Source organism: Prunus dulcis, chromosome 3 (assembly GCF_902201215.1).
Source record: "Prunus dulcis chromosome 3, ALMONDv2, whole genome shotgun sequence".
Taxonomy (NCBI): Eukaryota; Viridiplantae; Streptophyta; class Magnoliopsida; order Rosales; family Rosaceae; genus Prunus; species Prunus dulcis.
In genome coordinates, this window is record NC_047652.1 from 12,048,010 (window position 1) to 12,060,266 (window position 12,257).

At 38.7% G+C, this 12,257-nt stretch overlaps 2 protein-coding genes across 2 annotated transcripts; both read left to right on the top strand.

Annotated features, from left to right (window-relative positions):
- The first annotated feature begins 67 nt into the window (after positions 1-67).
- Positions 68-1,252, top strand: LOC117621760. The gene is made up of 2 exons (XM_034352313.1): positions 68-938; positions 1,059-1,252. The coding sequence occupies exons 1-2, from the start codon at positions 68-70 to the stop codon at positions 1,250-1,252; spliced, it is 1,065 nt and encodes a 354-aa protein (XP_034208204.1).
- Positions 1,253-5,653: 4,401 nt separating this feature from the next.
- Positions 5,654-8,839, top strand: LOC117621263. Its single transcript, XM_034351639.1, has 4 exons — positions 5,654-7,453; positions 7,615-7,869; positions 8,226-8,351; positions 8,439-8,839. Exons 1-4 carry the CDS (start codon positions 6,275-6,277, stop codon positions 8,484-8,486), a joined length of 1,608 nt encoding a protein of 535 aa, XP_034207530.1. The 5' UTR covers positions 5,654-6,274; the 3' UTR covers positions 8,487-8,839.
- The last annotated feature ends 3,418 nt before the right edge of the window (positions 8,840-12,257 follow it).

Below are 12,257 nucleotides of genomic sequence, written 5' to 3' on the forward strand. Positions count from 1 at the left end.
AGCGTTTGGGAAATTTTTCAAGGAGCTAAACACTTATAAGAGGAAGTATGGACCTAATGAGAAGGTGATGGTGTTTGAAAATGTGAGTGTTGTGCTTCAAAGAAAGCTCCCACCAAAACTGAAGGATCCGGGCAGTTTTTCTATCAATATCACCATTGGAGACAAGCTAGTTGAAAAGGCTATGCTTGACTTGGGGGCTAGCATCAATTTAATGCCCTATTCAGTGTATCTTCAATTAGGTTTGGGGGGTTTGAAGGCAACAACTATTTCATTGCAACTTGCTGATCGATCAGTGAAATATCCAAAAGGTATAGTGGAAGATATCTTAGTTCAAGTCGACAAACTAATTTTGCCTGCTGATTTTGTAGTGTTGGACATGGAAGAGGCTCCTCTACATGATCATGAGTTACCTATTTTGCTTGGGAGACCCTTTATGGCCACGGCAAAGACGATCATAGATGTGCAAAATGGTCTCCTCACCATGACTGTACTAGGAGAAACTGTACAATTCAAAGTGTTTGAATCTCTTTCTCACCCTTCTAGTTCAATTGATTGTTGTTTGATTGATGTGCTTGATTCACTTGTTTTCTCTAAGTTTTTGCTGGGACAATCCAATGATCCATTACAATATGTTTTGAGTCAATCTCAAAATGACTTTGATGAACAAGTGCTCATGGAGATGGTGGCTGCCTTGGAAGCATTAAAACCATACCCCTCGACTTTTTCATCTCTTATAGAGCCATTAGGACCATCTGCCGCACATCTAATCCCTTTTGTTGGTAAACCTCCAAAACTTGAGCTTAAACCACTTCCATCACATCTAAAATATGCTTACCTAGCTGAGTTTGAAACTCTCCCAGTTATCATAGCATCTGACCTCACTCCTTTGGAAGAAGATAAGCTAATTAGGGTGCTAAAAGAGTTCAAATCAACCATTGGTTGGTCTATTGCAGATATCAAGGGAATAAGCCCTACCACGTGCATGGCAATTCTTAGAAAGGAGTTTTAACCAGGTATGAAAGTACTTTTGTATGACTCACGTTTGTGACTTTTTCCAGGTAAATTGAAGTCTAGATGGGTTGGACCGTTCAAAGTGCTACAAGTATTTCCCCATGGAGCTATGGAGATAGAAAACATCAAGAATGGCACCCATTTTAAGGTTAATGGACAGCGTTTGAAGCCTTATTTGGAGAATGTTTCACAGGAGCAGGTTTATGTCGTTATAGATTCTCTCGAGTTTATGGCAACTTAGACACACTACCATGTCTTGCCTAGACATTAAATAAAGCGCTTGCTAGGAGGCAACCTAGCTGGGTTTGTGTTCTTTCCTGTTTATTTGTGTTAGTTTTTAGTTTTTATTTTATTTTATTTCTTTCCATGCACACTGTGCCAATTTGCATTGCATCCATTCCATTCATTTTTTTTTTAAGCATCGAGGACAATGCTTAGTTTAGGTTTGGGGGTGTGGGATTTTCGTTTGTTTTTAGTTCTGGTTAAAGTTTGCTTTTGCTTACTAATGTGAATGTATATGAGGGCTATGGTTTACAATGAGGACTACTGTGATGTCATGAAAAAGTTCATATCATATCTTTTTTTTTTTTTTTTCAAAGCTGTTACTCTGGGAATCATGGTGGTTAAAGTATCATGCTCAAATTCTGGAAGAAGAATTGTGGAGACTACCCTAGTGAGTGATTTTGAGCCTATTTACTTCTTTGAGAGGGTCTAAAGTGTTTGTACTCCTATCTTTTTGCTTCAATTTCATTTCAAATGATCTCATTATTTTTGTTTGATTGAATGCTAAGAATTATTTCGCTTTCTCAGATACCATGTGTTTGGTAACATTCATGAATGAACTCATTGAGATGATGTTAGGCTATGCATGTCTTAACCACCAAAAGGCCTAATTTCTTACCTTTATGTGTGTGCCATTACCCCATTTTGAAGCCAATCATTTTTAGCCATTTTTTTTTCTCACATTTGTTTCCCCATATCCTTTTATCTCAATATGAGATATTTAGCCCATTACAGCTATACCCTATAGTTTGGGGAATACCAAAGTGATGAAGACAAAGATAATTCGAGCTCTACATCAAGAAAGTGGTATGTACCGAGGTATGTGTGCTGGAATTGTAGAAAAAAAAAAGAAAAAAAAAACAAAGTTTTAGAAAAAGAAAAGAAAAGAAAAAGAATCAAAGAGGATGTAATTTCTAAATCCTTCCATTATCGCACGGGTCCTGGATGCCACGAACAAACAACAAAGATCAATTCAAGAGGAGAGCTTGCTGCTTTCACAAGGAAGACACTTTGGTATGTCCCAAGCTTTAGTATTTCCTATCCTTTCTTTCATAGCCCCTGACCTAAGCCTTACATTACACACCTTGTGAAAGACCTAGCTGATCTTTGGGGATGTATTCATGGGTGCTGCTAAGTATGTGTGCTATCCATATTCTTAGTGTTTAATTCCTTTCATGAGATCTGTCCAGAAATTGTGCTTTTATTTCATATTTCATATGTGAGGATTTTGATTCCCTTTTACATAACTTCACTCACATATGTTTGAGGAGAGACCACACCTTAGGATCTGAGTGAAAATTTGAGTGATATCTGTGAGGACTAGAGTTGAGGCGATTTCTATCTTTGGCATTTGAGTATGGTGTCTTTGAAATCATGGGACATGGAGTAATTATTATTTTTACACTATACTTATGATATGATTCTTTGAAGTGGCAGACTAGTGGTTCGAATGTATGACTAAGCTTTCATTGGTTCTTATTAGTTTGCTATAAGTATGCTTTAACCAATTTGCTTGCAAGTATGAAGATGTTTGTGGGAGTCATCACTGTAAACCCTCAGGAGACACAACTCCTCCTACTAGGGACACCTAGGGGTTTAAAGGCTTGTTGCACATGCTCAGTGCAATCGTTTAACCAGCGAAAGTGGTCTAGTTAGATTTTAGTTTCAGTTTTGCTCGAGGACTAGCAAAAATCAGGTTTGGGGGTATTTGATAACTCATATATTTATACATATATATCATCCATTTCTAGTCTATTTGTGATGTTTTTGAGTTAAACTTGTTGCGTTTTACCCTATTTTGTGTTAGTATGCAGTTGCATCTACTTTAGGATCAAGTTGAAGGCAAAAGAAATGAAAACATGCCATTTTTGGAGCTGACCCTTATTCAAACATGGAAACAAGTTTCGTGACCTGTTTTGAAGTCCAAATAAAGAATCCAAGGCGAACCTGGCTTGGTTGAAGACTAAGAGCAGAATGGGAAAGCAATGGGGATTTCTAGCCTGATTTGGAGGTGCCAAATAAGGCAAAAACGTGCAAAATAAAGGCTGATTTGTTAGGATCTCTTTGGAATATCTTGCAGCCTATTTTACACCATAAAAACTTGCCTTTTAGCCACTTTTAAAACCCCTATTTATTTTGGACGAATTTCACAACCCTAGAACAGACTTCTTGGTTATTCTCTCCTTTCATGCACACTAAAACCCTAGCCGTCCATATATTTCCACCATTAGGACTCAGCGCAAGAGGTGGTTCTTGGAGAAGTTCAACATCAGAATTGGTTCAAGGGTTTCCTCTCATGAATTTATTTTCACTCATGTTGTTTATTTTTGTTTTATTCTCTTTGAACATGATGTGTAACTAAATTCATAGCTAGGGATTTCGATGTAGCCTTGCAACATTGATCCATGTTTCTAAGTTAAAGTATTCAATTCATCAATCTGTTTCTTGTTTCATTCACTGAATCTATTGTTCAATTTGTTTGTCAATTTTAATGTTTGATCACCATTAGAGTTGCCTACAGATTATCTAGACAAGGTTATAGTAAACATCATGCTTAATCTTGTTAGACATGTGAATGAATGAAGAGAATGCTATGCAAACATCATGCTGTGTATTTTCTTTGGTTCTTTAACGTTTTCTTGCATGCTAATGACTCTTAACTTGGAACCAAAGTTGAACATCCCAACTAGGTTGCAGATTAGGAGAATTTGATCAAAACCACACATCATATGGCTGGTCATATATATGTAAAACGAACTCTGAAAACAGGTTGGTAGTTGAGTACGGTTTAATTTTATAAACATGGAATTAGTTTTGCAATGGTGAATTCAAAATCCCTGGTCTCTTCCCTATTCTTTCTACATCAATACATCATTCACTACTACTTTCTTCTTGCATTTTAAGTTGTTTATTATTTACAACACAAAAACTACTTTCAAATTGTCACTTTCATTTTTAGTCAGGGTTCTTTCAAAACTAGTAATTTATAGAGGTCCAATCGGTCCCTGTGGTTCGACACCCTTACTTGTACCACTATACTAACCATATATTGGCACTTGAAAGGAACACAACAGAGGTCATTTGCAGACATGGGCTTGTTGGCTAGAGCGGATGTGCTCTCTACTTTGCATCCAAGTTCAAATTCCCCTTCCAATAGTTTAGATTAATTTAAACCAAAAAAAAGAAAAAGAAAGATATAATATCGCTTGTATAAAAAAGAAAAAAAAGAAAAAAAAAGAAAGAAATGAAGTCATCTAAAGAGAAAAGGTGAAACTTTCAAAAACTCAAACCAGTAAAAGCTGATCTTTTAGATAAAATCTATATTTATAAAGTAAAAAGTAGAGAATTGTGAAACATTCAAAAGATCATAAAATGCCTTTGGTTAATTCAAACATTAAGAATTAAAATTATTAATTAAATGAAGATAATATGGTAAGATCACATTTTTTTAAATTAAAAAAATTAAAATTAAAAACAAATCAGATAATAGGTCATACTTTTATGGAACATAACTATCTAAACTATCTTTTCTTAATTCTAAAAATAAAAATAAAAAATAAAAAATAAAACCAATTGGCTAGTTACAAGAAAGTACAAAATTATATGGGAGATTCACTATTATACCCAATATGAGGGCCCAAATTATAAAAATACCCTATATAAAATGGACTTTAGAAACACACCCAAAGCCCATTTACAACATAACAAAAAAGCTTTTAACTTCTTATAAATTACAAAACTGCCATCAATTTCTTAAAACAAGCCCAACCCCAAAATCTCATAAAAATACCCAAAGCACTCAATAGGGCATCAAAGTAATTTAATAATCAATATTAAATTCAATAAGGCTAGCTATCATTTTTTGGGTTTTTTTTGGGTTTGTTTATAGGAATTCAATTGTGTAGGGTTTATTTATAATATTAGTGCTAGAAATGGGTATATCACTAAATATCTCAAATTATAATCCCTCATACTATTTTATTAAAATAGTAAAGAGCATACCCTTTTGGTTTTATTTATTTATTGTTTTAATAAAATAAATTTTTTTAAAAAATACAAAATATGTATAAACAAAAATGGCATCCACCAGACAGTTCGCATCCTTATCCATTTTTGTCCGAATTCTACACCTAAAAAAACCCATTTAATTCTGTTGAAAATTCGGATATGCTCTCTCCCTCCTAACTTTTGCAGTGTTGATCACGACTCATCAACTTCATACTAACAAATCCAACGGTTCAGAATCACTACTTCACCATCTGATCCTTTTACCGTACTCCGCGAAGCAGAGGATAACTAATCAAATGTCACAATTATAAGAACAAGATAGCGTGAAGCCTAAAGCAATTAATCAGAAAATTGAAATCTCAGCAGTTTGGTTTTCTTCACTTCCTTTTCCATTTGATTTTCCCCCACTTTTTCTCTCTCTCTCCAAACAGCCACGGAGTTCCTGTTGAGCTTCGAGTGAAATGGAGATGGCTATGGAGGACTCATGCTCTCATTCGCTTCTCTTCATGGCACGTTACGCTCTGCAATCTGACGGACGAACGCCGCGGTTTCTAAAGAATCCTATACAGAGTACGCTACGAATAAGTAATTTTCCGGTTTTCTGTGCTAATTTCTAGATTTACATAGTTTTAGAGTTGTTATTGTCGTCTTCAATTGCTCTGTTTGTGCCTGAATTTGAAGAATTGGAAACGGAAGCTATAGGGTTACAGTGAATTTAGGAGAACTTGTGTTTTAGATTCTAGTGGATTTTGGAAGTTCTGTGGTGTTTATGAAGAACGGTGGTTCATGTATAAATTCTAGGGTTTCGGGAAATTCTCGTGGAGTTGAGCGTCTTAGGTCACATGCTTGGTAAATCGTCTGTGGCTTGAATATCTCTTGAACAACGCCAAGTAAAGTTTGACTTTCAGCTCGTGGGATTGAAATAAGTAGAGGGACATTTGAAGTTGAACTTGATTTTTGGTGGGAAGCTTTAATGGCGGGAAGGTGGGAGCTCGGGTTTCCAAAGAGCAGTGCTAGTAGTCTTAGAGAGCAAGCAACAAGAACAATTCTTCGCAATGTGAGGTCGCAAGGGCACACATATGTTGAGCTCCGAGAAGATGGGAAAAAGTTCATTTTCTTCTGTACTTTGTGTCTGGCTCCATGTTATAGTGATAAGGTGCTGTTTGATCACTTGAAGGGTAATCTTCACAAGGACAGGTTAGCTGCTGCTAAGATTACTCTGTTGCGACCAAACCCGTGGCCTTTTAACGATGGTGTGGCTTTCTTTCATAATCCAGATGAGAATGATAAACATTTGGTGATTACAGATGGCAATAAATTTAGGATGTTGGAGTCTCCTGACGATGAAAACAATCTTGCTATTGTCAAGTATGGGGAAAATCTGATATCCAATGGCAATGAGCATGTTGGTACTGATGGTCTTGAATGTAATGGCTCTTTAGATTTTCCGAAGGTTCGTTCAAATTTCAAATTTAGTTGCTCTAATGAGAATTCAACTGCTAATGAAGTGAATTCCTCTGTAGTGATCCCTAGTGTTCTGGTTAGGGATGATGTTACTGACATAGAAGCGAAGAAGGTAGGCTTGGGACAAATTGCTGCAAGGTTCCTTGAGAAGGATAAGGTGTCAAAAGGTATTGGTAGAATATGGTGTGAATGGTTGGGGAAAAAAGCTATTGGCAACGAGTATCATGTAAAGGTTCCTGAGCACGACTTCGCTGTTGTTACCTTCAGTTACAATATTGATTTAGGTAGAAAGGGGTTGCTTGATGATGTAAAGATGCTTCTCTCTTCCAGTCCTTCAGTAGAAACAGAAAATGGTGAAGGCAGCGGCAGTAAGAGAAAGAAGTCCTTTTCTGACCCCGAGGATATCAGTGAATCTCTAAGTAATCAGTATGATTCATGTGGGGAAGATTCCTCTGCATCCAGTGGTGCATCATCAAAATTGCTTTTAGACCGGTACGACGATCAGCTTCTGCACACAAGATTTATTTTAAACAAGTCTATAAGGAGAGAGTTGAGGCGGCAACAGCGTTTAGCTTTAGGGAGAATGTGTGATATATGTCAACAGAGGATGATTCCTGGGAAAGATGTATCAGCCCTCATAAATTTGAAGACTGGAAGGCTTGCTTGCAGTAGTCGAAATGTGAATGGGGTGAGAATCCTAAATAACTTTCATCATACCCTTCCTTCCCTCCCCCATGTTCTGGAACTCCATCTTCTTAATTTTGCAATGTATGCATTCAATTCTGCGTTTGGGTGTGTTACTCTAAACTTTTAATGTAGTTCTTATAATTTTATTTTGTTCACATGCAGGCTTTTCATGTGTTTCATACTTCCTGCCTAATACACTGGATACTTCTGTGTGAGGTTGAGATTGCAAATCAGTCAGCTAATTCAAAAGTGAGAAGAAGATCTAGGAGGAAAAATGCAGCCAAGTGCAATGGACAAGATGGTCAGATGACAGCTTTGAGCACGCAAATCCATTCTGTATTCTGCCCAGAGTGCCAGGGTACTGGTGCAATCATTGATGGAGATGACCTGGAGAAACCAAATCTCCCTCTGTCTCAGGTTTGTACTTTGCAGGACAATTTCTTAATTGAATCGTTGTCTTATTATTTATACATTTCCTTGCCTTTTTTCTTTTTCCTTATTGGCCTTTTGTGTTGACTGAAGTAGTGGTTTCCCAATTTGGGAGAAAAACAATCAAGCACACGTTTTTATTATCAATTTTTGGCAAGCCAAGTCGAGTTATTAGTTTTTCATGATTGTGATAGAGCATGCTTATCATGAGTCTTGACTCATCATCATGAGCACATGCTTATCAGAAAACTATCTTCTGGTATCACAGAGAGGTATAGGCTGGGAAGAAAGAAACCTTAGCAATATGCTATCTCTAAACCTTAGATTCTTTGTTAATATCACAGATGTTCAAGTATAAGATAAAGGTGAGTGATGCACGTAGAGCATGGATGAAGAGTCCTGAAATGTTGGCGAATTGCTCGACAGGTTTTCATTTCCCTTCCCAATATGAAGAAGGAATCCAAGTTTCTGTAGGTTTCTCCACCAGATTTCCTTTTTAATTGAGGATAACAATGATCATAACAAACTCAAGTTTGCCTTTGTGATTTTGATGCTAGGAAAAGGTGAAACCATTAAAGTTGCTGCATTTCTACAGGGCAGATTAATAGAGTTGGCTTCAAGAACACTGGGAACCATGCGGTCGGTTGTTTTAGCTTCTCACCGTAGCATGTATGTTTCACTTCTAACGTGCACCTTCTTGTTGTATGTGACTGGCTCATGAGTAGGACTTTGGTGCGGACAGGCATAGGTTGTATGGGACTGTTAGCTTTTGTGGATAGTTTGGATTAGTTTGCTTGATGAGATATATTTGTACATACCTGTTGCTAACACAGGTACATATATGTTGTATACATTGCTGATATATGTCTGCATAATGCAATTATTTATGTATAAATGAATGATTTATGTTGTATACATTGCTCGTATGTTGAGGCCAAAGATGCTTGCTCGGAGGACACAATTGTCTTTTAATATTTTTTGTTTTTGTTTATATATACATCTTCCCATGACCATATTTCAGAAAACTCAATAAAACTACTACAATCTCCATTGCCCACATGAATCTTTAAGCGGGGACAATTCCTAAACCCCATGAGCTCCCCATGACCATAATGAATTGCCAAAGCGGAGCACCAATTCTATTAGCGCTATTATTTCGTTGTATGCAAGGGGCTTGTAGTTCAAGTAGTTAATAGCATTTACTCATGCACTCGAAGCCCTAGGTTCGATTTCCTCATTCTCCAATATCGCTTGTATAGGGCTTTGATTTCCCCTTTCTCCAATATCGCTTGTATATGAGAAAATATATATATATATATATATATATTTGTACATGCATATCCAATAGTGACAATTTTAATAGTCTCAAAAAATATCTTAATAAATAAATTTTGGTTTGGATAAAATTAACTTCATTATAATACAATCCTTAACATTTTTATGGGACGACTTATTTTGTTTAAAAGTTGGGATAACCTAACTCGAAACTCGGGACTCCAAACCCTAGATATGGGATTGGAGTTCTTCGGATGTGGAAATCAAACGCTAAGAGATAGTATCATTGAATTGGTTCAAAAATTTTAATTCTATTTTAAGTCGTGATACAAAAACGATCATATCATTCAATCTATGAATAACAATCCAAACTAATCATATGCGTTAAACCATAGGCCATATTTTGGCTTTCTTATCCTCCACACGAGCTACATGTCATGATCTTTAGGACTGATGGGCCATTTCGATATGTTATGATTTCCAAGGGTTGGGTTTTGCTTGCAATTTTGCCCTGAAAAAAGGGTATTTACTCATGATAAAGAAAAGAAGAGGAAAAATTCAATAAACAATTTACATAAAAGATTGGGCTCATTCTTCAAACTTGAAAGAAAAAAATTGGCCCATTGACTACACCGGGGAGGTTTATTGCCCATCTATCTGACCAATGCTGAGCTTTTCCGTTTATATCCGCGGAAATCTTAAACCCTTAAACCCAAGCCACTTTTGTTGATAGCTCATACTATCACTACGAGCCGAGCTTATCTCGAAGCGCCATGTAACTATAGCAGACTGGGTCACTTATATATCGACCCGATAGTACAAGGGATATCATCACCAATCTTCCTAGTCAGAACGCAGCAAACTCGAAGAAGGGGCCAATGCTCGGATAACTAAGAACTTACCTGAGCACAGGGCTGGGCCTTCCGACTAGAGGTATATTACGAACTGATAGACCTGACCAGGCTCCTGTCAAGTCCATCACTTCGCCCTTAAAGCTAAACAGCCTGGCAAGCAAGAAGGGTTGATTAAATACACATCCCATCCCCAAATACGTGTTGCCTTGACCATTGATCTTCAAATGATATGGTTGATGGTGGAGAGAGATCATTTAAGGCACCTCCCATCCTTGGCCACTTGTCACTTCACCACCTAACCTCTGACCAGCAACATGGCAAGTGAAGACAGTACATTAAATGTGACTTAGGAAATATCTTCTTCTATGAAATATCTTCCTCTCCTCCCCCTATATATATCCTTCACCTACACCAGGACAAAGGTAATAAATCCTCTCATTGTGAAAACCCTACATCCATTTTTTCTCCAGCCCAGATTAGTTTCTGACTGAACCATCGGAGAGGGTTAGACGTTAGACTGGGATCAGTCTCAGTCTTCCCCTATTCTGATATTGTTTGAAGTGTGCAGAGCTACCCTTGGAGATTATACGGGCCCAAGTCGCCGAAGAGGGCCCAAGTCATCTGTTTGAGAAGGATACGCGGTTTACATTGGCGCCATCTGTGGGAATCCACTTTATTTGCTAACAGAAGCCGCATCCCCTGGCCCATCTGAGCATCGACGCGAATGAAACCAAGCTGTGTTGAGGAATCAACACCTCAGAAAGAAAGCCTCCACGAGCGAGCTGGGAGAAATGCCTAGAGGCCAAGAAGAGATAAGTTAAGATCAGGTCGCTTGAGGGGCTTGGAGGAAAAGATGAGCCGAATTCTGAAAGGCTTTAAAGACATACAGAATCTTAGCAATAGCCACCGCACGCAAAATGAGATACTGCAAGAGAATCATGCCGAGTTGGGGGACCAGGTGCGTGCTTAACAGGAACCTGAGCAGACCAACACTAAGGACATCGACGGAGCCTTGTCCTCGTCGACAGCAGCTGAAATGCCAAAGCAGAGCGTAGCCGATGCAAGAAGCATACTGAAAGAGAAAAAAGCTTGGTGAGAGCGCAACAAACGCCTGGTGGAAAACCTTTGCAAAGGAAAAAAACAGGTCGGCTCTGATGAGGCCGAGGAAGAGGTCGTTGGCATCACTCTCGAGCTTAGAGACTTGGTCACTTGCGAGTTGAGAAGTGTGTGGGATCGGCTCGGGCAAGTCGAGAAATCCAAAATGCCCAGAGGACCAGGGTTCACCGAAGAGGAGATCCCGCTACCATATACCCAGGACTTGCTGGATGCTCCGGTAGTTGGGGATTTGAAGGCTCCAAAAATCCCCTTGTACGATGGGATGACCGACCTGTACGACCTCCTGAACAACTTCCGCTATGCCATGGAAGGGCGCGACGCGAATGAGACGACCAAGTGCTGCCTGTTCCCAACAACTCTCAAGGGCCCAACCACGAGTTGGTTCAAGAGACTCGCTGCGGAATCCTTCAGCTCGTTTGCCAAGCTCAGAAAGGTCTTCTTGAAGAGATACATGATCATCTTTGATCGGCTATACATCGCAAATTACTTGTCCACGGTCAGACAACAACCTGACGAGAAAATCAGGGACTACATTACTTGGTTCAACAACGAATATGCACACTGTGAGGGATGCGATGAGGTCGCTGCACACAATGTTTTGATGGGCGGACTCCAGTGAGGAGATTTCTACTTTTCTCTCACTAGGAACCCCTCGAAAACGTACAAAGATCTCCTCCGTGAAGCTACCAGCTACTCCTGAGCCGAGCAGCTGAACCTTGCTAGGAAGGCCACGGCGGTCTCAGAAGCTCACACATTGTACCAACCTAAGGAGAAGAGATATAACGACTATGCCTACGACTGGTCCACAAAAAGGAGGAAGGGGAAGTCGATGTTGTCGGCTCGGAAGGGCGATACCAGACCAGAGAAGCATAACCAATACACAAATTATACCCCCTGAACAAATCAAAGGGTGAGATATTTGCAGTAATAGCCGACGAGCTCCCTAACCCAAAAAAAGGCGAGATTCCCTTACCGCGGAAGGAAGGATGATAGCAAGTATTGCAAGTACCACTGTAACTATGGTCACCACATGGAACTGCTACCAATTGAAAGAAGAGATAGAACAGCTGATAAGGCGGGGAAAATTAAAAGAATATGTTACGAGAGAAGCAACACCCATGGACATGCACG

What these genes read in the sequence shown, in the direction of transcription:
- LOC117621760 (XM_034352313.1), top strand. Translation starts at nt 68, where the DNA reads ATGGTGTTTGAAAATGTGAGTGTTGTGCTTCAAAGAAAGCTCCCACCA. An exon ending in AGAGTTCAAATCAACCATTG is followed by an intron (nt 939 to 1,058) that starts GTTGGTCTATTG and finishes GACTTTTTCCAG; the next exon opens with GTAAATTGAAGTCTAGATGG.
- LOC117621263 (XM_034351639.1), top strand. Translation starts at nt 6,275, where the DNA reads ATGGCGGGAAGGTGGGAGCTCGGGTTTCCAAAGAGCAGTGCTAGTAGT. An exon ending in CAAATCTCCCTCTGTCTCAG is followed by an intron (nt 7,870 to 8,225) that starts GTTTGTACTTTG and finishes TTAATATCACAG; the next exon opens with ATGTTCAAGTATAAGATAAA. An exon ending in AAGAAGGAATCCAAGTTTCT is followed by an intron (nt 8,352 to 8,438) that starts GTAGGTTTCTCC and finishes TTTTGATGCTAG; the next exon opens with GAAAAGGTGAAACCATTAAA.